This window comes from Micromys minutus, assembly GCF_963924665.1.
Source record: "Micromys minutus genome assembly, chromosome: 3".
In the NCBI taxonomy this organism is placed as follows: domain Eukaryota; kingdom Metazoa; phylum Chordata; class Mammalia; order Rodentia; family Muridae; genus Micromys; species Micromys minutus.
This window is the reverse complement of record NC_137972.1, coordinates 93806680-93829307: the sequence shown is the minus strand read 5'-3', so window position 1 is coordinate 93829307 and position 22628 is coordinate 93806680. Positions and strand designations below refer to the sequence as shown.

The window sequence follows — 22628 nt, the reverse complement described above, 5'->3', positions numbered from 1 at the left end:
CGGCCTTGGCCTGCCCAGTGCCTGTCGAGGAGAGCCAGCCCTCCCTCCTTTGCCCATCCCATACCTGACTTCTCTGCCCTCACCATTTCTTTACTCCCACTGGCTAGATAGCGTCACTTCATCAATCCCATGACACCCGTCTACCTCTGAGTCCTTGTGCAACTGGGCAGACATGGAAGCCCTTCCCTCAAAACTACTAGGCCTCACAGTCACAAAATCCAGGCAGCAGCCTCAGCTGCCTTTCCAGCCACTGACGTCCTCACAGCAATGACCAACATCGCCCGCTGGAAACACCCCCTTCATGAAAATCCTCACTGTTTCCCTGGCTTTTCTCCACCTCAGCCCTTCAATGCCCATCACCGAGATAGGAGCTCACAAGGGCCCTACATAGGCTCCTCACACTGTGTGCCCTTGTTCCTCAGGCTCACACAGTGCTCATCGGGGCCAGCAGGGCCAGCATGCTTCTCTTCCGAGCTATGTGAGACGGTCAACAACAAAGTTAAACCATCACCGAAGCCGAGGAGCACCTCACTATTCACGTCCTGCTCTCCACCCCCGGTGAGAACGTAGGCCACAGACATCTCCAGATGCCCACGCGTCAAAGGCATGGTTGACATTTTATAGTGCTATTGTGGGGGGAAGGAACATTCTGCTGAGACCCCCACTGCGGGGAATTACATCACTGAAAAAGTGCTCTTCAGAGGGCTATGGGGACCCCAGCCCTTCCCTGTTGCCCTTTCATGATACTCTGCCTTACCACAGGCCCAAAACCAGCACATCTGAACCAAAAGCTGACACCCCTGAGGCCGTGAGCCCAATGAACCTCCTCCTTTTGACTGACAACTTCAAGTAGTTTTGTCTCGACAGAAAGCCACCCATCTGCCTCTTCCTTCTGTCTACTGTAGCGCCATCTTTCCCTTACTGCTGCTCCCTCTCCCTTGCCTCCCCCAACCACAGTCTGTTCTTTCCTCTTCCACGAGATCCTCTAGACTAGCTGCTCACCCAGCCATGTCTTTAGGACCAGAAGCTCCCCTCTCCAACGCTATGCTCAGATTAACCGTGTGGGGACATAAATCCCAGGACAATGCCTCATTCAAACAACTCTCCTTCCCGGCCACTGCTCCTCATTCCCAAGCCTACTGTCACTGCAAACATGTTCCTGAGACAGCATGACAGCTCCATGCCACGTACTACACTCTCTGAAATTCCCTGATTCTTTTCCCTGTTCTTCTCCACCTTCTCAAAACAAAACAAAACAAAAACAACAGCAAAACCAAAAACCCCGGTTCTTGCGTGCAGGTCTGGACACTTTCTGAGAAGTTCCTCCAAGCACACACAAGAGTAAGTGCCCCTTCCCTTGCAACCCCAAGTGGTTCTATATGGCAGAGTCCAGTCCAAACATCTAAGAACAACCCATAGATGATGTGACAAGAATCTAAAACCGGGTGAAAGTAGTATTGGAAAAGGAGGGATAAGTGCATACAATCGAAAAGTTACGATGCCCTACCATTAACTGATGCAAAGAGTACCAAGAAAATGACCTCCAGGGCGTCAGATCCCAGCCAGGGTGCACTGATCCAGTGAGCTAATGTAGAAGCTGGAAGCAGTACTGGTTTCAAGGGGAAATTCAGGCTGCTGACACAGAAATGGCCTACGCTGATTTTAATGATTTTATGTGTTTGTGTGTCACCTACAAAAAGTTAAGTCACAACAACAACTACGATGCATATCTGTGTGTCACGTGCATGCCCACAGCGTCAGGTCCCAGAACTACAGAAGTTGTAAGCTGCTGTGACCGTGCTGGGCATGGAGCCCAGGTCCTCTGGAAGAGCTCGGTGCTCTTGCCGGCTTCGGCCTCTCAGCGCTGATGCCGGGACGACATCAAAGCACTGAGTTCTCCTCTTTCCTCTTTTCCCTCCAGGCTTTCCTAAGAAAAGTTTAAGGGAACTAAAAAATGAATTTCAAATGTAGCTATGGAAAAAGGAAGCATGTATTAACTTTATTATAGGCTTTAAATTTCAAAGATATTTTCTTTTAAATTTTATTTTTCTAATTTTTAAAAACTAATTTATTTACTGGAGCAGATGAGAGCAAGCCCTGAATGCCACAGAAATGGAGGTCAAAAGACAACTTTCCAGAGTCAGGTGTCAGACTTGGCAGCAAGCCGCCTCACTGGCCTCCCAAATAAATATCTCCTTTGTTTTCAAGGTTTCACCTCATTCTTGCCTGATAGCTAAACATCTAAGCAACATGACTGCTGTCTTAGAGCATTGATTACATTCCTTTGTGTCACTTAAGGATGTGTAAGCTACCAGGTCATCCCCAGGAGGAAACAGAAGCTAGACTTTGCAACAGCTTCCTATTACTGGGGATTCCTCAGAAGGAGAAACTAACAGGACAAAAAGACACATCCCACTGTGGACACACATGCCTACCCCCAAAACCTAGTGAGCAATTTCTCTTGTGCAAACACAACCCACCACTTCATATGCAGGTAGGTTCCACCTTGGGATATGAGAAATGCAGGTAAAAGAACTCACTGAACATCTTCCAGGAAGACTGGCTTTGGAGCACTTAGGAGATAATTTAAGAAACATAGAACCAAGCTGATCAGGAGAGCGAGGCAGAGCCTCCACTGGCCAGTCTGGGTGTTTGTTTGTTTGACTGAGAAGATTAGAAATTATTTTAATTTATTGGCTACACAGGGAGACTCAAAGGTACAAAAAAACAGAAACTTACGTTGACGTAATACCTACTTGTATCGTTAAAAGGAACTTTTTCATTGATGATTGATAAGGATTCCTCTAATCTACCTGACAAATCTTCATGAAGATTCTTTAACTGTAATTGACTGAAAGAAAAAAGAACCCACAAAACCACATTATTACCAATCAGTGAGTCGCCAGTTGCCTGTTACCCCAGCAGCTGGCAGAGAGCGGTGCCGACACCTGGGACACTCTGCTGAGCTCACAGATGATGTTAGGAGGCACCAGCCACACGGCAAAGCTCCAGAGACTTCTGGGATCCACCATGGCGCTGGTCTCTTAGGCAACCTCAGTCATAAACTTCCTACTATCATCCAACTACCACTGTACAGCTTTAAAGTATTATACCAAATTATTTTTTGAGTTCAAAGCTGGTAATTTCTGTTTTACTTAAATTATTAGCACAGATAAATACCAAAAAAAAAAAAAAAAAAAAAAAAAAAAAAAAATGTTAGGACTATGAATGTCATTAGTTTATTGCTATGCAATGCTCTAAGGTTTAGAAATTTCTCAATTAGATCCTATAACTATAATAATCCTAATAATTTTATTCAAAACGTACCATTAAAAAGTTGGCATCATTTAGTCATGTTTCCTGCTAAAGAATATTAGGCAGTCCCTGTCCCAGGAGAGTCAGAAACACAAAGACCCAGCCCAGGAGGCTGAGAGTAGGATTTCCCAGACTTTCTGCTGAGGCCAGAGAGCACTTTGTCAAGATGCCCCGGGAATGGAACAGGACCCTGTGCTAACCTACACCAGTCTCCTCAAAAGAGCTCAATGGAGCCTTGGGCTGACTCTGATTTCAGGGCCATTCAGAATTCATGTTTCACATACCACTCTTCTGTTCGAAGTCGACATTCCTTGGCCTCCTTTTCTAGAGTCTGAGATTTTACCTAAATTTGGGGAGGAAAAGAAAACAGACAGTTCAGCCTACGGCTGAGCCCCCACACAACACCCAAACAATCGGAGGGGCATGAGCTAGACCTTAACGTGTCACCCTGGGCAGTGGGCTTACTTCTAGCTTTGCCTTGTCATTCTGGAGTTTCTCAATGGTCTCCATATACTTCCGGGTCAGGCCATCAATCACAGCTTGGTGCTGAGCAGCTTCTGTTTCAAGAGTGGCCAGCCGACTCCTCAGCTCTGCTTCCACATGCTTGTGATGTTCATCCGCTTCAAAAAACTGCGAGGAGAAGACAGTGTCTCCTCTGAAGATCCCAGTACAAACAGCGAGAACAGCAGCGATCATTCGCCCCGTGGCTGCCATGTGGCCGACAGAAGTGAGCTAACAGCACCCGAGCACGCACTCATTGGGGGACAGGGGTCTACATTCTTACCCCTCCTTTACAGACATGGAAACAGCCTGAACACGGTGTCACTGGTCTTTGTTAAACACAGCAGACAGGACAGTAAAACACAGCAGCCCACCCCCAAGCTTGCACCTCCCTCTCTTAGGCCCACAAATCTTCACTTGGAACAACTATTCAGAGACAATCTACCTGAGGCACTGTTCCTAAAACATACAAAGCTTTTTTCTTTAATGAGTCTGAGAGTAGTTAAGAGTTATGAATACATAGATTTAAAATGCTCTGAGATCAATTTTTTAAAGATTTCTCTGTAATTACATATAATTTATTTATGTGTATGCATGTGTGGAAGTTAGAAGACAAGGGTTGCTTTATGGTCCCAGGGAACCACATGGATTCCAGTTGTCAGTCTTGACAGCAAGTACCTTTATGCACTGAGACATCTCATGGACCCTAAGATCTTTCAGAGTTGGGCATGTGGATTCATACCTGTAATCCCCGCACTTGGGAAAGGGAACAGGGGAACTAAGATTCCAAAAACATCCTCACCTACACAGGGAGCTCAAGGCCAGTGCTGAGCTACAAGAAAAGCTGCCTCAAAAATAAATAAATAAATAAAACCCTACTAATCCTTATCAAAGAAACAACTATATACAGAAATCATGAAATAAGCCCTATTTATTGATAAGCCTCCACCAAATGACCCATCTCATCAATTCCTAGATAAAGACACTAGTGCCTAGTATATTTCTATTCTGAAGAGTAAGTGTATGTATTTACATCAAGCTGTTATAAGATTTAATCAGAAACAAATCATAGTCACAGTACGTGACACAGACCATAGTAAACACCCACGCACACAAGGTAACTGCCTGCGTGAACTTCTCTACCTCTCAGAATATAAAACCCATTTTTAAAGATTGGTGTATTTGATGTGTAGAGCTTTTGTGTGCATGCTTTGTGCCTGAACCACATGCAAATAGTGCCCTCGGGGGCCAGAACAGGGACCCTCTGGAGCTGGAGGCATTTTTGAGCCATAAAGTGTGTGGTAGGAACTGAACCTGGGTTGCCTAGAGAGCAGCAAGCACTCTTCACCACAAAGCCATCTGCCGGATACACTCCTTTGAACATCCACTTCGTTACTGTGTGTGTGCACATACTGTGCACATGCAGAGTCAGAGAGCAGCCTGTGGGAGTTGGTTCTCTCCTTCCATGATGTGGGACCCAGGGATGGAGGTCAGGTCGTCAGACGTAGCAGCCAGTGCCCACCCACTGCGCCACCTTGCCAGCCCCCAAGGCACATTCTCCTGTAGTTTAGTTTTTAGTACCTGTATGTGCAGTCGCTCGTTCTCCTCAATCTTCTTTTGCAGATCTTCATCGAAGACACTCTTCTGCTCTTGGCTCAGCTGAGAAGAAGACTCCCCACTTTTCTGATGAAAAGAACAAGTTGTGTCCACGTGACTTTAATCCTTTAGAGAAACAAGCTACGGCGCACAGCAGCTCTATGACTTGGTGGTTAGTCTCTTCTGTGTGTCCACCATCTTCAAGCCTCCCTACAAAAGTCACACGGTCTGTCGCTCAACTTTGCCTATGGGACCCAAGCTGAACTAGCAAAGACTGCAAAGGCAAAAAAGCTTAAGAGAGACAGAGAAAAAAATAAACGAGTTCATCATTTTCACAAAGGAACTCAGGAGCAGCTATAAGACAGGACAGCAGGAAACCTTGACCCGCCTGACCTTTTAGTATAGGAGATTACTTAGAGTCTGAGCTATTGCCACATTCCTTTAAAAGGTTCCATTCATGTATGTATGTATGTATGTGTGGATGTATGTATATATGTGTGGATGTATGTATGTATGTATGTATTTGCATTCAAAAACAAGTCCAAATAAACTTCTATTTAGATAAAAATAATAACTATGCTAAAATAAAGCTGGTAAACACACAAGACTAAGCTTATGGAAAAAAATTCCTTTCTTTTCCACTAAGAAGAATGGCAGTATTTAGGAAATCTAAGAATGAACAGTTGTTTCAGGCTGACACACAGAATAAAGACTGCAAGAGGCTCTAACAAAGACACTGTGTTTACACAACAGGCCCTACTCTCTGCCTTTTCTGCATCTTGCTCATCACTTCAAATTAAGTCACCTGCTAATCCAACACCAACTGGTGGTGAAAGGGTCCTCTGAATATAGCTATGTAAAAGATCAAAATACTGCATACCCATCACATTTAAACACAAAAAACACATAAGACATACGGAATGACTTATTTGCGGTCCTCAGTGTTCCAAAACTTGGAAGCTTTAACAAGACTAACTGACAAGTCTTAGTCACTTCTGCTAAATAGTTAATCTGGTACGTTAGCTGGTATAATAGTTAATGGTGGCTCACACTTATAATCATAGTACTTAAGAAGCTGAGGCAGAGGAATCGTTACACATCTGAAGCCAGCCTGGCCCACATATTTAATACCAGGGCAGCCTGGTCTACACAGTACGACCCCAGATCAAAAATATAAAACAAAAACACCTAACAGTCATGTTTGAAGTCTAGATGGCTATGTCCTCCCAGAGCATGCAAACTTCCTAGTGACTCTAATACGTAAGTGGTAAGCCCTCTTTGTCCCCTCTTTACCTGAACACTTTAGAGCATCCTTCTAAACAGATCAATGCATCCAGGAAAGGAATTAACATATCATGTAGTAATACAGCTTTAGGCACTTTGTATGCTCCCATTTAATCGTGTAAACCTACATTTCTCAGACCCACTTAACTGATTTAGAAATTGAAGCTAAAAGATTGCCAGCTTTCCCAAAGCCACAGGTTTGTGAAGAGCCAGAGGATTCAAACTAAGCTGAACTCTAGTTCTTGTAGAAGAACTGCTCTTCTCTCCACACATGCTCCTCCAGTCAGCACAGCCTGTTCACACACTTGTAGAACAGAGGTCTATATACGCTAACACGTAAGAGGCTCCCCCTCTGGCCCAACAGCCTCCCTGTTCTGAAAATCACAGAAATAACGCACATGGCAACACGTGATGTCAGAGGCCTCAGCTGCCGACCTCACCATCCGACTGGAGTTGCAGGAATTAAGGTAACAAAGACATTAGCTTTGAGCAATAGGAGATATTCCACCGATTTTTCCTCAGGTACTACCTCAATTATGTACGTGTTTGCTGCTAATAAATGGTTTAAAAACTAGCTATCCTGGAAATGCCCCTGAACTGGTCATGTGGCACTTGTCTGTCATCCTAGAGCCAGGGAGGCTCAGACAAGAGAGCTGAGGGTCTGACGGCAGCCTGGGCGACATGAAAGAAGAAAGGAGAATGCCTCTACAGGTGTGCTTCAATGGCGAAGTTCTGGATACAGGAGAGAGGGCCCTGGAAGACTGAGGCGCTCTCTGGGGAAGCCAGCCCCGTCTTTCCTCAGGCCATACACTGAGCTTACCTTGTTTTTCTTGCCTCGAGGCTCACTTAGTGCTAGCTCGTCTTGAAGGAGTTCCACCCTCTTGGCAAGCTGCAGATTTCGAAATGTCAAACTGTCCATTTCCTGTTGTAGTTTCCTCAAGGACTGGTCCTTCATTTTCAGTTGTTCCTACATCAAAGCAAACAGTTCCTCACACACGAGAAGTTTTTCTTTTTCAAGTCTTTGTTCCACCAACATAAAATCAAACACCCTTGCTTCAGGGAACGTAAGTTTATCATTTCGGTTGTGTTTTTAGCTATTTTGCATACACGAAAAATATCTCCCAGCCAAACCAGAATATTTACAATTAAGAAAAAATATATATTAAAATAGCAGACCATCAGCAACTTATAGCAGAATGCTGCAAATCTGTGTTGTTGAGTCTGTGGTAATGAGCAAAGGAGCGGTGGGCTTCACACTTATAAATGTGGACGTTTCACAGAGACCCAGACTTACTGACACCTCTCAGTGACCAAGGAGTGCAGGGGGTCTATTTATATCCCTGCCTGTAAATCCTCTCCGAATTTAAATGAAGTCTTATATCCCCCCCCACCCCCGCCTCCAAGGACCCTGCCTACATAAGCAAGCACTTACTGCTGAGCTCCATTCCCAGCCCACCAGCCAGGTCTTCTCAGCACTGGTTCCACCTAAGTCTCTGGTCAATACTAACACAGCACAAGAGCGCTCTCAGACTCCCGTCCTCACTTTCAAGCTCATGAAAACAGACGCAAAACTCTAACCATCCTAAAAATCTCAACAACATCCTGTCTGCTGACTGCCTCCACTACGTATAAAGGGGTAGAGAGAAAGGTGCTGAGCAGTAAGGCGCACATCTTTAATCCCAGCACTCAGAAGGATGAGGCGAGCACATCTGAGTTCAAGGCCAGCCTAGTTTACAGAGTGATTTCCATAATAGCCAGGTCTAGAGAGACGCCTGTCTTGACTGCACCCCCCACCCCTCAAAAGAGAAAGAGAAGAAAAGGGAAAAAAAGCAGGTTAAATAGGCATATTTCGTTTCACTTTATTTAAAGAATACACTATTTTAACTATATTTTAGTTATAACTTTGTGTTCATTGATAACCAGACATAAGCGGCCAGTCTTCTATTTAAATATTACTTTCATTAATTTCACTCACACGACTATAGACTAAGGGAAACTAACAGATAGTCTACTGTATAGGAGCAGCAACCTAAGTGGCCTAGGCTGCTGTGCGCTGTTGGAGTGCTCTGTGTGACAAGGACAACTAGCGAGTCCCTGCCATGTGCCCGTGAGTAGAAAAGCACTGTCTCTTTTCCACTGGCGATTCAGTAAACCCCAAGTTTTACTTGAAGGACAAAGGTACACATAGGTCCAGCTCAAGTACAAATGATCATAAAACCTCAAATGAAAGTAAGTCCAATCAATGATATTCACCCCCAGCAACTCACTCCGAAGCAAATCCAATAAGATCAATCAGAGAACACCCTGACGCTTGCATCTAGCCGACTGACAAACTGCCAACAGTACTGTGATTACAGTGACCTCAGAATGAACAAGATGAGAAGCCATTTCTTCACACCGTGCTATGAGGTACTGATAGCTGAATGATGCTCCAAATGTGCTGCCCACTCAGTAGCCTCAGAGGCCTGTGCCAAGATCTATCTAAAGCCCAGCTTCTGCAGCAGGGATGATAACACTACATCCCTACAGAGTTGTTGGGAACAAGGAGAGAATGGGTGTAGTAATGCGCTCCATACAATGCCTGCGTGTGCTGATGCTCAGAGAAGATCTCAGTACAGCGACCACACCACCCACACATTCCTACCATCGCTGAGGTATTCACAAGACCAGCATGAGGAGTTGCCACACAAAGCAGGTCACTTGGAGACACTTCCTCAGTAGTAGTAGGTTTTAATCATTAGAGTCAGTGATCATTTCTTCAAAGGCTTCAGGAACGATCCATATCCTACAATTAATCCTCCATTCAAAGCTATGACAAGCCAGCATTTATCATCTGCCAGACAGATGGGGCAGAGATCAGTCCTTCCTTATCCCATTGTGTCTCAGTCAGCAGGTGTGTGCTGATGGTGAACTCAAGCAGTGTGCAGTTAGCACAGGTTAGCACTACCAAAGTAAGGGCAAGAGCAAAGGAGCCACAGGATTCACACATTCCTTAGGGCCAGACTGCTGAGCACTGGGGGTGCAAATAGAAACATGGCCGCTCAGAGGGCTGCTGGAGACAGCAGATAAAAAGCTGCATTCATCCAGATGGATTTCATGCCACAAAGGCCTCGAGTTACAGAAGAAATGCATTAAATAAGTCAGTATTTTTCTACAATTCTTTTGTTGCTGAGAAAACACATAATATGCATCCGTCAGCAGGAAGGAACATTAGACACAGGGAACAATCCTATCTTTCCTATCCCTAGTAAATCAGTGTCAAGACTTGGGACTTTACCCCCAAACCGTCTGCTTTCCCAAACGCGGAGCAACCTTTGCGACTCCAGGCTCCCGCTGCCTACCTTTAGAGCAGCAGAGCTGGCCTGCTCATCCACAACACCTTTCTTCAGGACCTGATTCTGAGCTCGAAGCTGAAAACAGAAAGCAGTAATTACTTTTAAAATAAAGCAACCACTTACAGAAAAAAAAAAAACTGCAGTTAGTTCATATTGAAAACTTTATGTTGAATAACTAAATATCTTCTCACATTCTATATACATTCCTCTCTGTGTATGTACACACACATCACACACACACACACACACACACACACACATGCACCACTTGCTGGTGTGAAAACAAACACTAATTGCCCCAAAGGGAAACATTTAATAACTTGTCAAATGAAACACAGAAGGTAAGTCCTCCAGTGATATAAACCTAGTCACTAGCAAATGTGTATCCCCTGGGCTGAGGCCCAGTGGCAGCCAGAGCGCTCGCCTGAGGTAAGTCTTAGTTAGGGTTTATTAGAAAGATAAATAGGTAAATAAAAATCCCAGGTCTCCTGGCTTTGAGTACATCATTCTTTATGTGGATTCATATTCTTTATTAGCTATGGTCCTGAATTTAAAATGATACAATAAAGGAGAAAATGTGGGGCTGGGGAGATGGTTCAGTAGTTAGAGCACTGGCTGCACTTCCGGAGGACCTGAGTTCAGTTCCCCGCATCCAAGTTCTGGATCCCCGTCTCCGCACATCCAACGTCCTCTTCTAGCCTCTACGGCTACTGCATATGAGTCTTCACGCTACAGACACACACGCAGGCAAACACTCAAACACACAAGCTAAATCCACATAAAGTAAAATCTCAAAATAAAAAGAGAAAATGCCATTTTCTTGAACTTTTGGAACAGTTTCATTAGATCAAGTGAGCAAATGACGGAACAAGACGTAAGCAGAATGCAAGGCAGGAAGACTCGGCAGCCCTGGGCCCAGCAGACAGACGGCCAGTCATCACGGGGACACCGCCAGCTGGAGCACGGTCAGTTTTAAAACTAACAGTAGCTCCAAATCCCCTCCACACACACACACACACACACACACACCACACACACACATACACACACACACATACACACACACACACACATACACACACACACACACACACACACACACACACACACAAAGTGCCTTCCATGTGTGACAATGCTCACAGTCCTCGCCTCCACTTTAGAGACATCGAGGCACAGACAGCAATGGAATGCTGAGATTAGAACCCTGGAAGTTCTGACTGTTGTAATACCAGCTACTGTTTGACTCCGTTTCTGAGATAAAAGTGGGCTGGGGAAATGGACCTTCTCCTTGTGAAATGAAGCAGAATTTCATCTTCTTCCCCATAGTTATTGTTAAAATATATATGTGTACATATATATATATATATATATATATATATATATATATATATATATATATATAAAAACTGTATTGTGTATGGGGGGGGGGGGACAGGGATAGAAACAAGATCCTTGGCCTTGTCAGCAAGCCTACCTGTCATTACTTGCTGGACCATCTTACTGGCCCTGTCATGTTAAATATCAAATAAAAAATAAAACAGCTGGCGAATGTTTACTTATGTCTACAGCTGTATAACTACCACTGCCTGTTCTAAAGGGTAAAACCCACAGTTGTCCTCCTCCTCCTTCTCCTCCTCCTCCTCCTCCTCCTCCTCCCCTTCCTCCTTCTCCTCCTCCTCCTTCTTCCAGGGTAAGAAGTAAGTATTCTCGGTGAAAAAGACTGCAGCACAGGTAAATGTGAGCATATGAATCAAATATGGCTGAAACAAGGGGTTGACAGGCTAATTTCCTGGAGCTCAACAGACACTGAATGACTACGTTCTCCTCTGAGAAACTGAAATAGGATAATTTTATCTATGAGCTTTAAAAAAAAGTCTATTTCACCAGGTATTCCAGTTCATGGATCCTATAACCTGAATTGCTGAGAGTCTAGGGCAATTTGGGCCACACAGAAAGACCTTACCTCAAATTGAGGAATTAGTTAAAATTCTGTCTCCTGAGAAAGGAGAACAAAAGTGACAACTTTCTATGCCAAGAAAATGGAAATACTGAATGCTAAAGTTTCGTGGGGTATTTAAAACAAAACAGGAAGTTCACAATTAGAAGGAAGAGACAAGCGTCTTTGGCTTCTCCCATGAGGAAGTGAAGAGTCACAGTTCAGAGCTACAACAGGAAGCATATCTAAATCCATGCCCCACCATTTACTAGGCAATGTAAACAGGGCCTTCACTTAGACGTCTGAGCTTCAGTAGCATGGTCTGTAATATGAGCAAACACATCTACCCTATGCCCTTCTTCCCAAGGACGCTATGAGAACCAGATGGGAAGCCTACATCAGAACACGGAGACTGTGTCCCACAGACGGGAGCAGAGACCTTAGCATCAGGATGGATTGAAAGAGCCTGTTCTTTAAGGTGTGTTCATTCGTCTGTACATGCATGGCGTTGTTCTAAGTCAGTGGTTCTCAATGTTCCTAAAGCTGTGACCCTTTAAATTATTTTCATTGCTACTTCATAACTGTAATTTTGCTAGTGTGATGAGTTGTAAATATCTGTGTTTTTGATGGTCTAGGTGACCCCTGGGGAAGTGCCAACAAAAGGTTGAAAACCGTGATTCTGAAGAATATGAGAAAGAGAAGGAAATAAACATCTGGTTATTATTTAAAAACAATTTACAAATTGCCAGAGGTGGGGGCTCGCCCTGGGAACCCCAACTACAAGGCTGAAGTAGGAAAACTGCCTTGAATTTGAGGCCAGCTTATTATAGAACAGTGAGTTCAAGGCCAGCCTAAGTCAGCTACAGGGTAATATCTTGTCTTAAATTTTAGGATTTTAGGACTGGAAGGATGCCATGCAATCAGGAATGAGTCCAGATCCTAATGTGCAGATAACAGGCCAGGCACATCTGTAACCCCAATTCTGAGGGAAGGTCGCAGAAGAATGGCCATGACTTCCTGGTTTCCATTCAGCTGAGAAAATGCAAGCCTTAAGTTCAGGGGGAGACACTGTCTCTAAGGGATAAGTGGAGAGAGGCCTACGACAACCGATGTCCTCTTGTGGTCTCCACGCTAGCACCTGCTCACACGTGTGCACAGATACTCATAGTACAGATATACAGATACATATGTCCTAAAATATAAATAATTTTAAAGGAGAGATAAAGTATTTTAAGATAATTTAGGAATACTGTACTTAGTTTCTTCTTTTTTTTAATGTAGGCATACATTTTTGTTAAGAGATTGGCGAGGTAACCCAGCAGTTGCTGCTCTTGCTCCTCCAGAGGACCCAAGTTTGATTCCCAGAATCCAAGTTATGTGAGCATCAAAACCACCAATAACTCCAGTTCCCGGAGGATGTGATACCTACTGGCCTCCAAGGGTACCCAGACTTAATGGCTTTCACTCACATAGACAAATGCATAAGCTATTTAGAAATAAAATTATGAAAATTGAATTTTTTAAGGACTTAGCAAACAAAGGGATGAGATCCAAAGGCCTGCTAGCTAATTTGAGGTTTCTGGAATGCAGCCATACTTCTTTATTTATGTATCAGATGACAGAAGAGAGATGGGCAACTACAATAGAATCTTACAGCATCTTAGGACTAAATTATTTACTATGTAGCTCCTTAGAGAAACATCTGGTGAGCTCTGCTCTAAAGGTCCAAGGAAAAACACTATTTAATGGTGTAGCTTTCTACTTCTAAGCAGTAAGCACCCTGAGGGCAATGCTACCCATCTAGCAGAATGAAAACTTACAAATGAAGCAGCTAGAAGATGGGGTATCAGGAAGTCCAGGCTGGCCTCGAACTCCTGATCCTCTGGCCTGTCCCTTCAAGCGCTGGGATAAGCACACCCACTTCAGTCTTCAGGTATCACTCTGACCTCTGTTCTGACTGCAGTCTAGCATATCTTCTCTATGTGGTGGTCATAAGCTCCTAGTGCGTGCCTTACAGTCTATCAGGATTCACCTCCACTGAACTCATCACTTCCTGTTCAGAGTGGCAGAAAATAATTTAAAATATAGTACAATCTTATCGTTCATTTCTAAGGTATAGTGAAGAGTATTTAGAACAAACTGAATAGCCCAATTAGTTAAGAGGGAACTTTCAAGTAACTCTGTGAATTCCAATCTCACCGATTATAACAACAACAACAAATCTGAATTTTCCTTTTGGAAACACTGCTTGCAAAACTGGCAACTCAAAGCATGACTTCTGTGAAACCAGTCAACAAAATTCCCGCTAGAACTATGCATCTAGAAGGCTGGTTAGGACAGGTAGAACTGGAGGCTGTCCTGCACACCAGCACGCCGCTGCCAGGGGCTGCCTGGTGAACTAGCACCCTGATACCTGTGCTCAGGCTGGTCCTTCAGAATCCAGCTTCCTCCTCTCCCGCAGTCAGCACCAAGAGAGGAGGTGACTGCAGCTATTTCTGTTTTACATAGTTCCATCACTGCCTTCCAGGCAGTGACACTTCCAGGAGACAGGTACGGGGACTGATTCATATTGACACAATTGAGAAGCAACTCCTCCGCTGTCTCATTACACGAAAAATGACCCTTAAAGACAGTGGTGTTCTGAGCAGCAGCGGCTCTTCCGTGCCATCATCCACACCCCTCCACGGTCCTCGGGACCTCTCCTCACTGCCCACCCAGTGCATACCTCTTCTTCCCCGTGGCCGAGCAAGCCCATCAGTTCTGGGAGGCTGCTTTTCACTTCTGCCCACGTTTCCGTCATAATCTTTTCCCAACCACAACCTGAGGCCCACAGCAAGCTTGCTCCTTGGTTCCTTTGGTACTTACTAGTAACAAGATGGGCTTTGTTTGTGTTTTGTCTTTATTTTACTTTCTAAAGCTGGAAAGTCTACAGTTACTAATATATGTATATTTCTGTCCCAAATCTAACATATCAATTTAAATTTCTTCACGAGAGAAGCCATAGCACAAGCCTGTATAATTCTTACAATAAAAGATCAATGCCAGGATAAAGAAAGAACTCAATAAATGTTTAGCTAGTTGTTCAAATAAAAATAACATATATAGGGTGTCTAAATGTAACGGCAGTAAGAGACTGCCATCACTTGCACAGGCTTTTCCCAAGACACTTCTCCGAGTCCTGTTGAGTATCACGAGCCCTCCAGAGCCTAGGGCCTAACTACCAACCAGCCTCAGCTGTCAATCAGGCCAAAGATGCAGATGTTTCTCTTGGGCAGTAACCAGCTACACTCTCCTCACGTCACTCCAGCAACCTCTGTTATGATCACAGGTCCAAGACCAGGAGTGTGTGACTTCACAACCACAACAGCTGTAAGACGTTGAGGGAAGGAGAAACGAGTCACGCCCCCTTTTCCCATCTAAACCCAACCACCATTGCGTTAGAACCATTTTTTCATGGCTACTTTCATGCAGTAGACATGCTGACATTTGCAAAAGGTTTACAACCCTCTAAGATGAACTTAGCTTTTCTTCATCTCCAAACAATGTGTGTAAGAGACAACCCTAAACCTCACCATAACCCCAATTCAGTTTCTGAATATAAAAGCTGTCTGCAGGTTCGAGCTGCAGTGTCTGGCCAGGATGATCACTAACACTCCATCCAATTCTGAAACATTCTAACCTGGTATCAGTACCTTCTGGTCTTTCTCTCAGACAGCTCTACCACAGGAAGTGGGAGCAGGCTACAGACTTCGGATGAGTAGCAGGGATTAGTTTGCCACTGATAAAGGAAAACCCTTTCTTCTGGCCCTGTCCTCGTGAAAGAAAATTAGGTAAGACAAAAGTCCTGCCCCTCAGTGACTAGGAGAGTCAGCTCAGTCAGAGGAAAATAGTCCGCCAGACTTTGTCTTTCAAGAACAAAAGTTCTCAACCTGTGAGTCTTGACCCCTTTGGGGCAGTCACATAATCCTGCATACCAGATATTTATATTATGATTCATAACAATAGCAAAATTAGTTATGAAGCAGCAATGGAATAATATTATGGTTGAGGTCACCACAACATGAGGGACTGTATTAAAGTGTAACAGCATTAGGAAGATTGCGAGCTGTTACTCCAGAACATGTGGTCTTCAGACAGCTAGGACAGCAGCTTGGAAGAAAATTCCAGGCCTCACCTTTAACCTACTAGGCCAGAACCTACAGGCTAGAGGGGTCTGCTGGCTTACTCAGACACGCATGAGGCACAAAGCCAGGGTCACAATGAGCACTGTCCAACGGGGTAGCCATGAGCCATGTGAAACTTTTTTAATTATTCAAGATTAACTAACATGTGAAGTTCAATTCGGCCTTGCTAGCTTCATTCTTTAGTGCTAACCTTCTGTACCTGGGACCAGTAAGATGGCTCAGTCAGTAAGGTCACTATCATCAAAACTGAAAACCCAAAGTCCATCTGAGAAATCTACATGGTAGAGGGAAAGAACCGAAACACATCCATGGTGGCACATGTGTGTTTTCATGCGCACACATACTGATACATATACATAATAATAAATAAGTTAATTTTCGCATATGGCTGCCCTACTGAACAACAAAGAAAAAGAAGACTGTCCTTCTAAAGCAAAGGTCTACCCACAGCACTGAACACAGACTACTTCAGCTGATGAAGTCCACACATCAGGAAAAAGGAAACCTGGTACTTAACTTTCATGCAATCTGGACCAAGCCTGTTTCTCTTAGAGCTGGTGATTCATCAGGCTCAACCAGGCCCCATCACCTGCAAAGCAAACTGGACCCAAACTGGCCCTTTCCCAAGTAGCTCTAAGAAGTTCCCAAAGGCTATCCCTCTTCATAAATGGATGCTTTAATTGCAAAGTAAATTGCTAGGAAAATAAAGAATGTTTGGCTTCCCTACTGCTTCTTAAGACCATAAAGGAGCCCTGAAAAGACTGTCTTTATCTGAACAATAGCTATTAAGTTTAAATAGTAAGTGCCCCTGAAGGTCCACACATAAAAGTTGGTGTTTAGTATAGCCCTGGTTTGGCTTTTGTTGCTGTTGTTGGGTTTCTTTTTTATGGCTGGTTGGTTGGTTGGTTGGTTGGTTAGTTAGTTGGTTTTGTTCTTTGGGGGGGGGGGGGGTTGGACATGAGATTCTTCCACCAGCCATGCTCCTGGAGTGAGAAGGGATGGAGGCTTGCTCCCACCAAGTTCCCATCTGCACTCAGCATCTGCTATGAGGAGTCAAGAGGTGCTCACACTGAGCCTGTACCACTGCACTCTCTGGATGCTGACCCCCCAAAGCAGTGAGCTAAGCAAACCTTTGTTCAAGTCACGTGCTCCCTCAGGAACTCTGCTATGGCAACACAAGTTTACTAATAGTGGATTCCAGTCACAGAGGTTTACCACAGCACAGAAGGCTGGGTTCTACTGCTGGGTCATCTCAGATTCCATAGGTTCAGGGCAGACTCTAGGGTCTGCATCTTTAACCCATTCCCAGATGGTGTCACCGATGGGACCCAGGGCTCAGACTTGGCAGACCACTGACTCAGGAGAGCATTAATACCAGGAAGATCCTGAAACTTGCTCACACACATAATACCATGGTGCCAGGCAAAAGTGCTCTTTCAAGGAAAACAGGCTGAAATAAAATGAGCCAGAACAGCACTTTTACCTCGTTCCTTCATAAGACAGACAGAGAACTGGGAGGGAAATCAGAAATGCTGAGTACCATATGGTCTTTTATTTTTCATATATACTGTGGCAACTGGGGCCTTCATTAGCTTTCTTTCACATCTCAAAGAGGCAGCTTGCAATTTTACCTGCTCACTTTAAAAAATCCCTTTGGAAACCAACCTAAACAGATCTTTTCCTTCCCTAAAACTACTGAAGCTGAAATCTTTAAAGTCTCCAGTGGCGTCCACTGCCCAAACCATTTGCACAGATCCTTCTAACCCTTTGTTTAACAACCTGCTTACCTTTCAGCTACTCTGACAATACAGTTGGCCCTTATCTAACGACATTCTCCTCTCTTTTTACAGTTATTTTGTTCTTTTGAAAGCTTATGGGGAGGGACTCAAAACCCCAAACAAAGCTGAGCTGCTGGCAGCTGATAACTGTTGGGGAGGAGAAAGTTGATGTTCTCTGGGAGTGAGGGGACCCTGGTAGTCTGCTGGGGCACCACGGGCATGCAGGCAGCTCTAATGTGAGGACTCAAAAGAAGACATGAACTGCAAGAGGGATATGTTGTGGGACCAGGGAAGAAAAGGAAGTGGGGTAGATATGATCTACAGCACTGCATACATGTATGAAATCATCAACGAATAAAAAATAATTTAAAGTCACAGCATTTAGGAAGAAGAGGCAGGAGCAGCTCTGAGTTCTAGGCTAGCCTGGTATACAGAGTGAGTTCCAGGACAGCCAGGTCAACACAGAGAAAAAGCTGTCTTGAAAAAAACCAATAGTAATTAAAGTTTTTAAAAACAATCTGTAATTCTCTGCATTTTGCCATTGAGAACTTTACCATAGCCCAATCTCTCTGAACACTCCCATAGTTTACTACTCTCTGTATTTACTCCAATGCTACTCCAAGATTAATGTCATTCTTGGAAAGAACAAAACTTCTCAGGGGAAAAATATCTGCCCATATTATTGAGTAAGGAAAGGCCCTTCCCCAAACACAGGCTGAGGTCTGCTCTGGAGGGGATTAGGAGAAAAGCAACAATCCAGCCGGCTTCTCTCCTTTTACATATTAACAGGAAATCTCCCTGAGCACCCTAAATAAGGCAGAAGAACAACACAAGTGCACTTCAGTATATGCCCACAGTCTGTGCACCAGGGAAGGGAATTAAAAGGTAAAACATCTCTTCCATGGCACAAGGCTATCAAGGGCAGAGATCTAATTAGAAACTGCTTTACACCACAGCTGACAGGAAATAAAACAGCATGAAGTTCTTAACCAGTTGTCTGGTGTCTGTCAGCCTTTGTATGTGTGAACACGAAACTAAGTGAACATGCATGTGGAGTGTGTGTGTGTGTTTGTGTGTGAGTGTGTGTGTGTGTTTGTGTGTGTGTGAGTGTATGTGTGTGAGTGTGTGTGTGTGTGTGTGTGTGTGTGTGTGTGTGGTGTGTGTCTGAGACTTGGTCTACATTATTATAGCACAAGCTGGTCTGGAATTCTTTATGTAGCCAAAGCTGGTTTACACAGAGAATTCACAGCAATGCCCCTGCCTCAGGCTTGAGCCACCTCACCTAGCCTTTTTGTTTCTATTGTTTCTATGTTCAGAAATATCTGTGACCAAAAGAATGAGAAATAATCTGGCCCAGGAGGGGAGATAAGCCCAAGTCCAGCAGACCACCTTAGCTTCTTCTCTGCCTGGCACATCATTTCTACGGGTGCTCTCTACATCCATTCGCTCATTAGCCCTCCAAGTTCATCTTTAAGGAATATATTAATGAACTAATCTTTATCCCCATTTTTTAGCAAGTTTCACTCCATTAAAATTTTCAGCAATTATTCTCAACATCAACTGAAGCTAACAGATGAAACATACAACTTTAACAAGTTCTACATCCCTAAATTCCAAGTCTACATCTTTAAAACACCCCTTTGTTCCACCTGACCTTCCTTGGTTAGTGGCAATCACAATCCTTCACCTCAGAACTTTGTCAAACTCTGTGTCTTCTCTTATTCACCAAGTCCTGAAGTAAGACCCAAGGACAAATAGTTCATATCTTTCCTAAGCCCACTGCTATAAACAAAGCAGGCCCTCAAAACAGGTGAGCTAAAAAACATATTGTTCAACCAAAACTCCTGAATGTAGCCTCTCCTCTCCATTCCAGTTACAAACTTTACTTAAGCCCACGTTTTCTTCCCAGTGTGGTCCAACAACCTAAATCTCTATTCCATCTATCTACTATATGGTTACCAGTTTCCTTCCAAAGAGTAATATTACTCTGTTAGTAAAAGAGACCTTTGGAAGCTGGCGAGATGGTTCAACCATTAATGGCATTTGTCACCAATCCTGATGATCTTAGTTCAATCCCAGGCACCTACTTGGTGGAGGAAAAAAATTAACTCCCAAATGCTGTCTCCTCCTCCTCACTATCACCACCATCACACCACCCCCTCATACACATCACACACACTAATAAATATATGGATGGATGGATGGAGGGATGGATGGAGGAATGGATGGATGGGTGGGTGGATGAATGGAGGGTGGATGGATAGGTAGATGGATGGGTGGGTGGGTGGATGTGTGGATGGATGGGTGGGTGGGTGGGTGGGTGGGTGGATGGGTGGGTGGGTGGGTGGGTAGATGGGTGGATGGGTGGATGGATGGGTAGATGGATGGGTGGGTGGGTGGGTGGGTGGGTGGATGGAGAGATGAACAGACAGACAGACAGATGGAAGGTTTCTTTGGCCTTCCCGTTGCACACATCGTATTTGAAATCCAGTCTTCATAATCTAGCACTCTCTCCCTTCACCACAATCGGCCTGCCATGTACCTGAAGGGTTTTCATGACGCAAACACAGGCTAATCTTTTTCCACGCAAAGCTGCCACGGTCACCATCCCCTTCCCACTTCACCCTTACCCAGTGACCTCTCCTCTGTGCTGCTCTGACCATCACCTGCTACTCCATATCATAACTACAGACCACACTTTGAGTCTAGTAAAGACGACGGTGTAGCTTGACCTTTGGCTCTCAACCGAGCCTGGCACGCTGTTTGTGGGATACACATAACAACATGGATTTGTTGAACACATTTACATACCTAAAGGAATAAAACCTTTCCATGTCTTTTATTACTTCAGGGGGTGATATAATTATTTCGGAGACTCGGCCACTGCTCTGAGCACTTCTGAAACTACTCACTGGCCAAGTGGAACCGCCTTTCAAACTTGTTTACCCTCCAGAGATGGAAATCAGTCCCCTCACTTTATATGCATGAAACATTTTCAACCAAAAATAGTAGTGGCAAATTTGAGCGCTGCTATCCTCCACCCACCCTCCTTCATCATGTGGAACTGTTCCAAACTTCTGGTGCTTCCAAAGGAGGGTTTCCTCCCCAAAAGACAATGCACTGTCTCAGACACAGAGCCACAGAAGCCTAAGAGGATTTCAAATGTAAATTCAAAGAAAAGACACTGGTGGTGGGGGAAGCAGAGCATCATAGAGGTTCCTATCTGATGCTGAAGACTTAAGGGCGCATGTTTACACATCAGTTTCGTTTCTATACATTTCACTTTACCTTCCCGAATACCGGCTTAATAAAATCATGAAGGGGGACGGACAGTTTTTTTTTTTTTTCCAAATAAGAAGAGCTAAATCTTTTCATTGGTTCTGTGAATACCAAGATCACTGAAAATTAAACATGACTACTGAATCATTTCCAAAGGCATGAGATCCTGCTTTAATAACTTCGTTAGAATACTAAGGCGGAAAACCCTATCCAGAAACTGCACCACCCTTGTTCAAGAGAAAGGTTTCACCATTTAAAAGACTGACACTTCAGAAGGCCAAGTCCCTGTTTTGCATAATTCTGTAGGTAAGGAGAACCTGCTGTGTGCACTGCCCCATTCTAGGTAGAAGGTACAAGAGAAAAGGACACCGGCTCCACCACCCAAGCTGTCAACATCAGTGAATACAACATCTGTATTCTAAAACACCGGTCCCAAACTGATGTGGAAGGAGATAAGTCTCTTTATCCTTAAAGCATCTCCTCGGGAAGGGAGATAGTAATCTCCCCCATCATTGGGCTGGGCAAACTGAGGAAGCAGAGAGGGTGGTCCCACACTCCTCTCTTTCCCTCAGGCTAGCAGCAAGGGCTGAGTCCTGGATTTCTGTCATTCCATTTCTAAGCCCGCTGGTCCAGCGAGAAGAATCAAACTCCAGCTCCTTGCTGCAGAGACGCACACGGACCCAGACACCGCCCGGCCCTATCTCCATGGAGCTGCAGGTGGAGGCATCGTAATGGTGGAAGCAGGAGGTGGAGAGGAGAGGAGGAGCCCTCAGCATCCCCTGCCGTCCCAAATCGCTGCCATGGCTAGCCGAGGCCGCAGGGCCAGGGACCCCTTTCTCCCCACCCACGATGGGTACCTTCGAGTACTCCTGAGCCAGCTTCTGGTACTTCCCCTGCAACTCTGCGGAGGCCATGGCCTCCCCCGCCCCGTCCAGGCCTGGCCGCCCGGGCTGCTGAGCCCCGCCCCCCGCCCCCAACCCCACACTTGCTCCTGGGCAGGGCTCAGCCAGCTTCTGCGGCTCCGCCGCCGCGCCTCCTCCTCCACTTCCGGGTTTCCAGGCGGGAGGAAGGCGGAGCGGGGCCCGGGGGCGGGGCGACCGCCAGGGGCGGGGCGACGTCTTGACATCACCGCCCCACCCGCTGATGCTCCAGTTCACGCATGTGCGGACCCGCGGACGTGCCCGTGTGCTGCCTTTGCTTGGCCTGTGGCCCGGGACGCCATCTTGGAAGAGGCATCAAGATGGCGACCCGTTCCGGGGCGAGCCAGAATCAAGCGGGAGAAGAATGAGTGCCTAAGGAGTAGATGGAACACCAAGGAGAGAGACAGGGGGTGTTAGAAGAACCAGAAGGAGAAGCATTCTAAGAGCATCAAGAATTCTGGCTACCTAGTCCCGTCGTTCCCATAGCAACCACCTAGCAT

General features: G+C 45.0%; 1 protein-coding gene across 1 annotated transcript in view; it reads right to left on the bottom strand.

Annotated features, from left to right (window-relative positions):
- PPP1R21 (protein phosphatase 1 regulatory subunit 21) overlaps window positions 1-22156 on the bottom strand; it is a 53582-nt gene extending 31426 nt beyond the window's left edge. Inside the window, exons 1-7 of the mRNA XM_080913930.1 lie at window positions 22066-22156; window positions 10038-10106; window positions 7517-7663; window positions 5398-5499; window positions 3781-3945; window positions 3600-3658; window positions 2757-2851 (exon numbers count right to left, since the gene is read on the bottom strand). Of these exons, the coding sequence (XP_080770056.1) occupies window positions 2757-2851; window positions 3600-3658; window positions 3781-3945; window positions 5398-5499; window positions 7517-7663; window positions 10038-10106; window positions 22066-22122 (694 nt within the window). The 5' untranslated portion in view covers window positions 22123-22156. The remainder of the gene's footprint in view (window positions 1-2756; window positions 2852-3599; window positions 3659-3780; window positions 3946-5397; window positions 5500-7516; window positions 7664-10037; window positions 10107-22065) is intronic.
- Window positions 22157-22628: the final 472 nt, after the last annotated feature.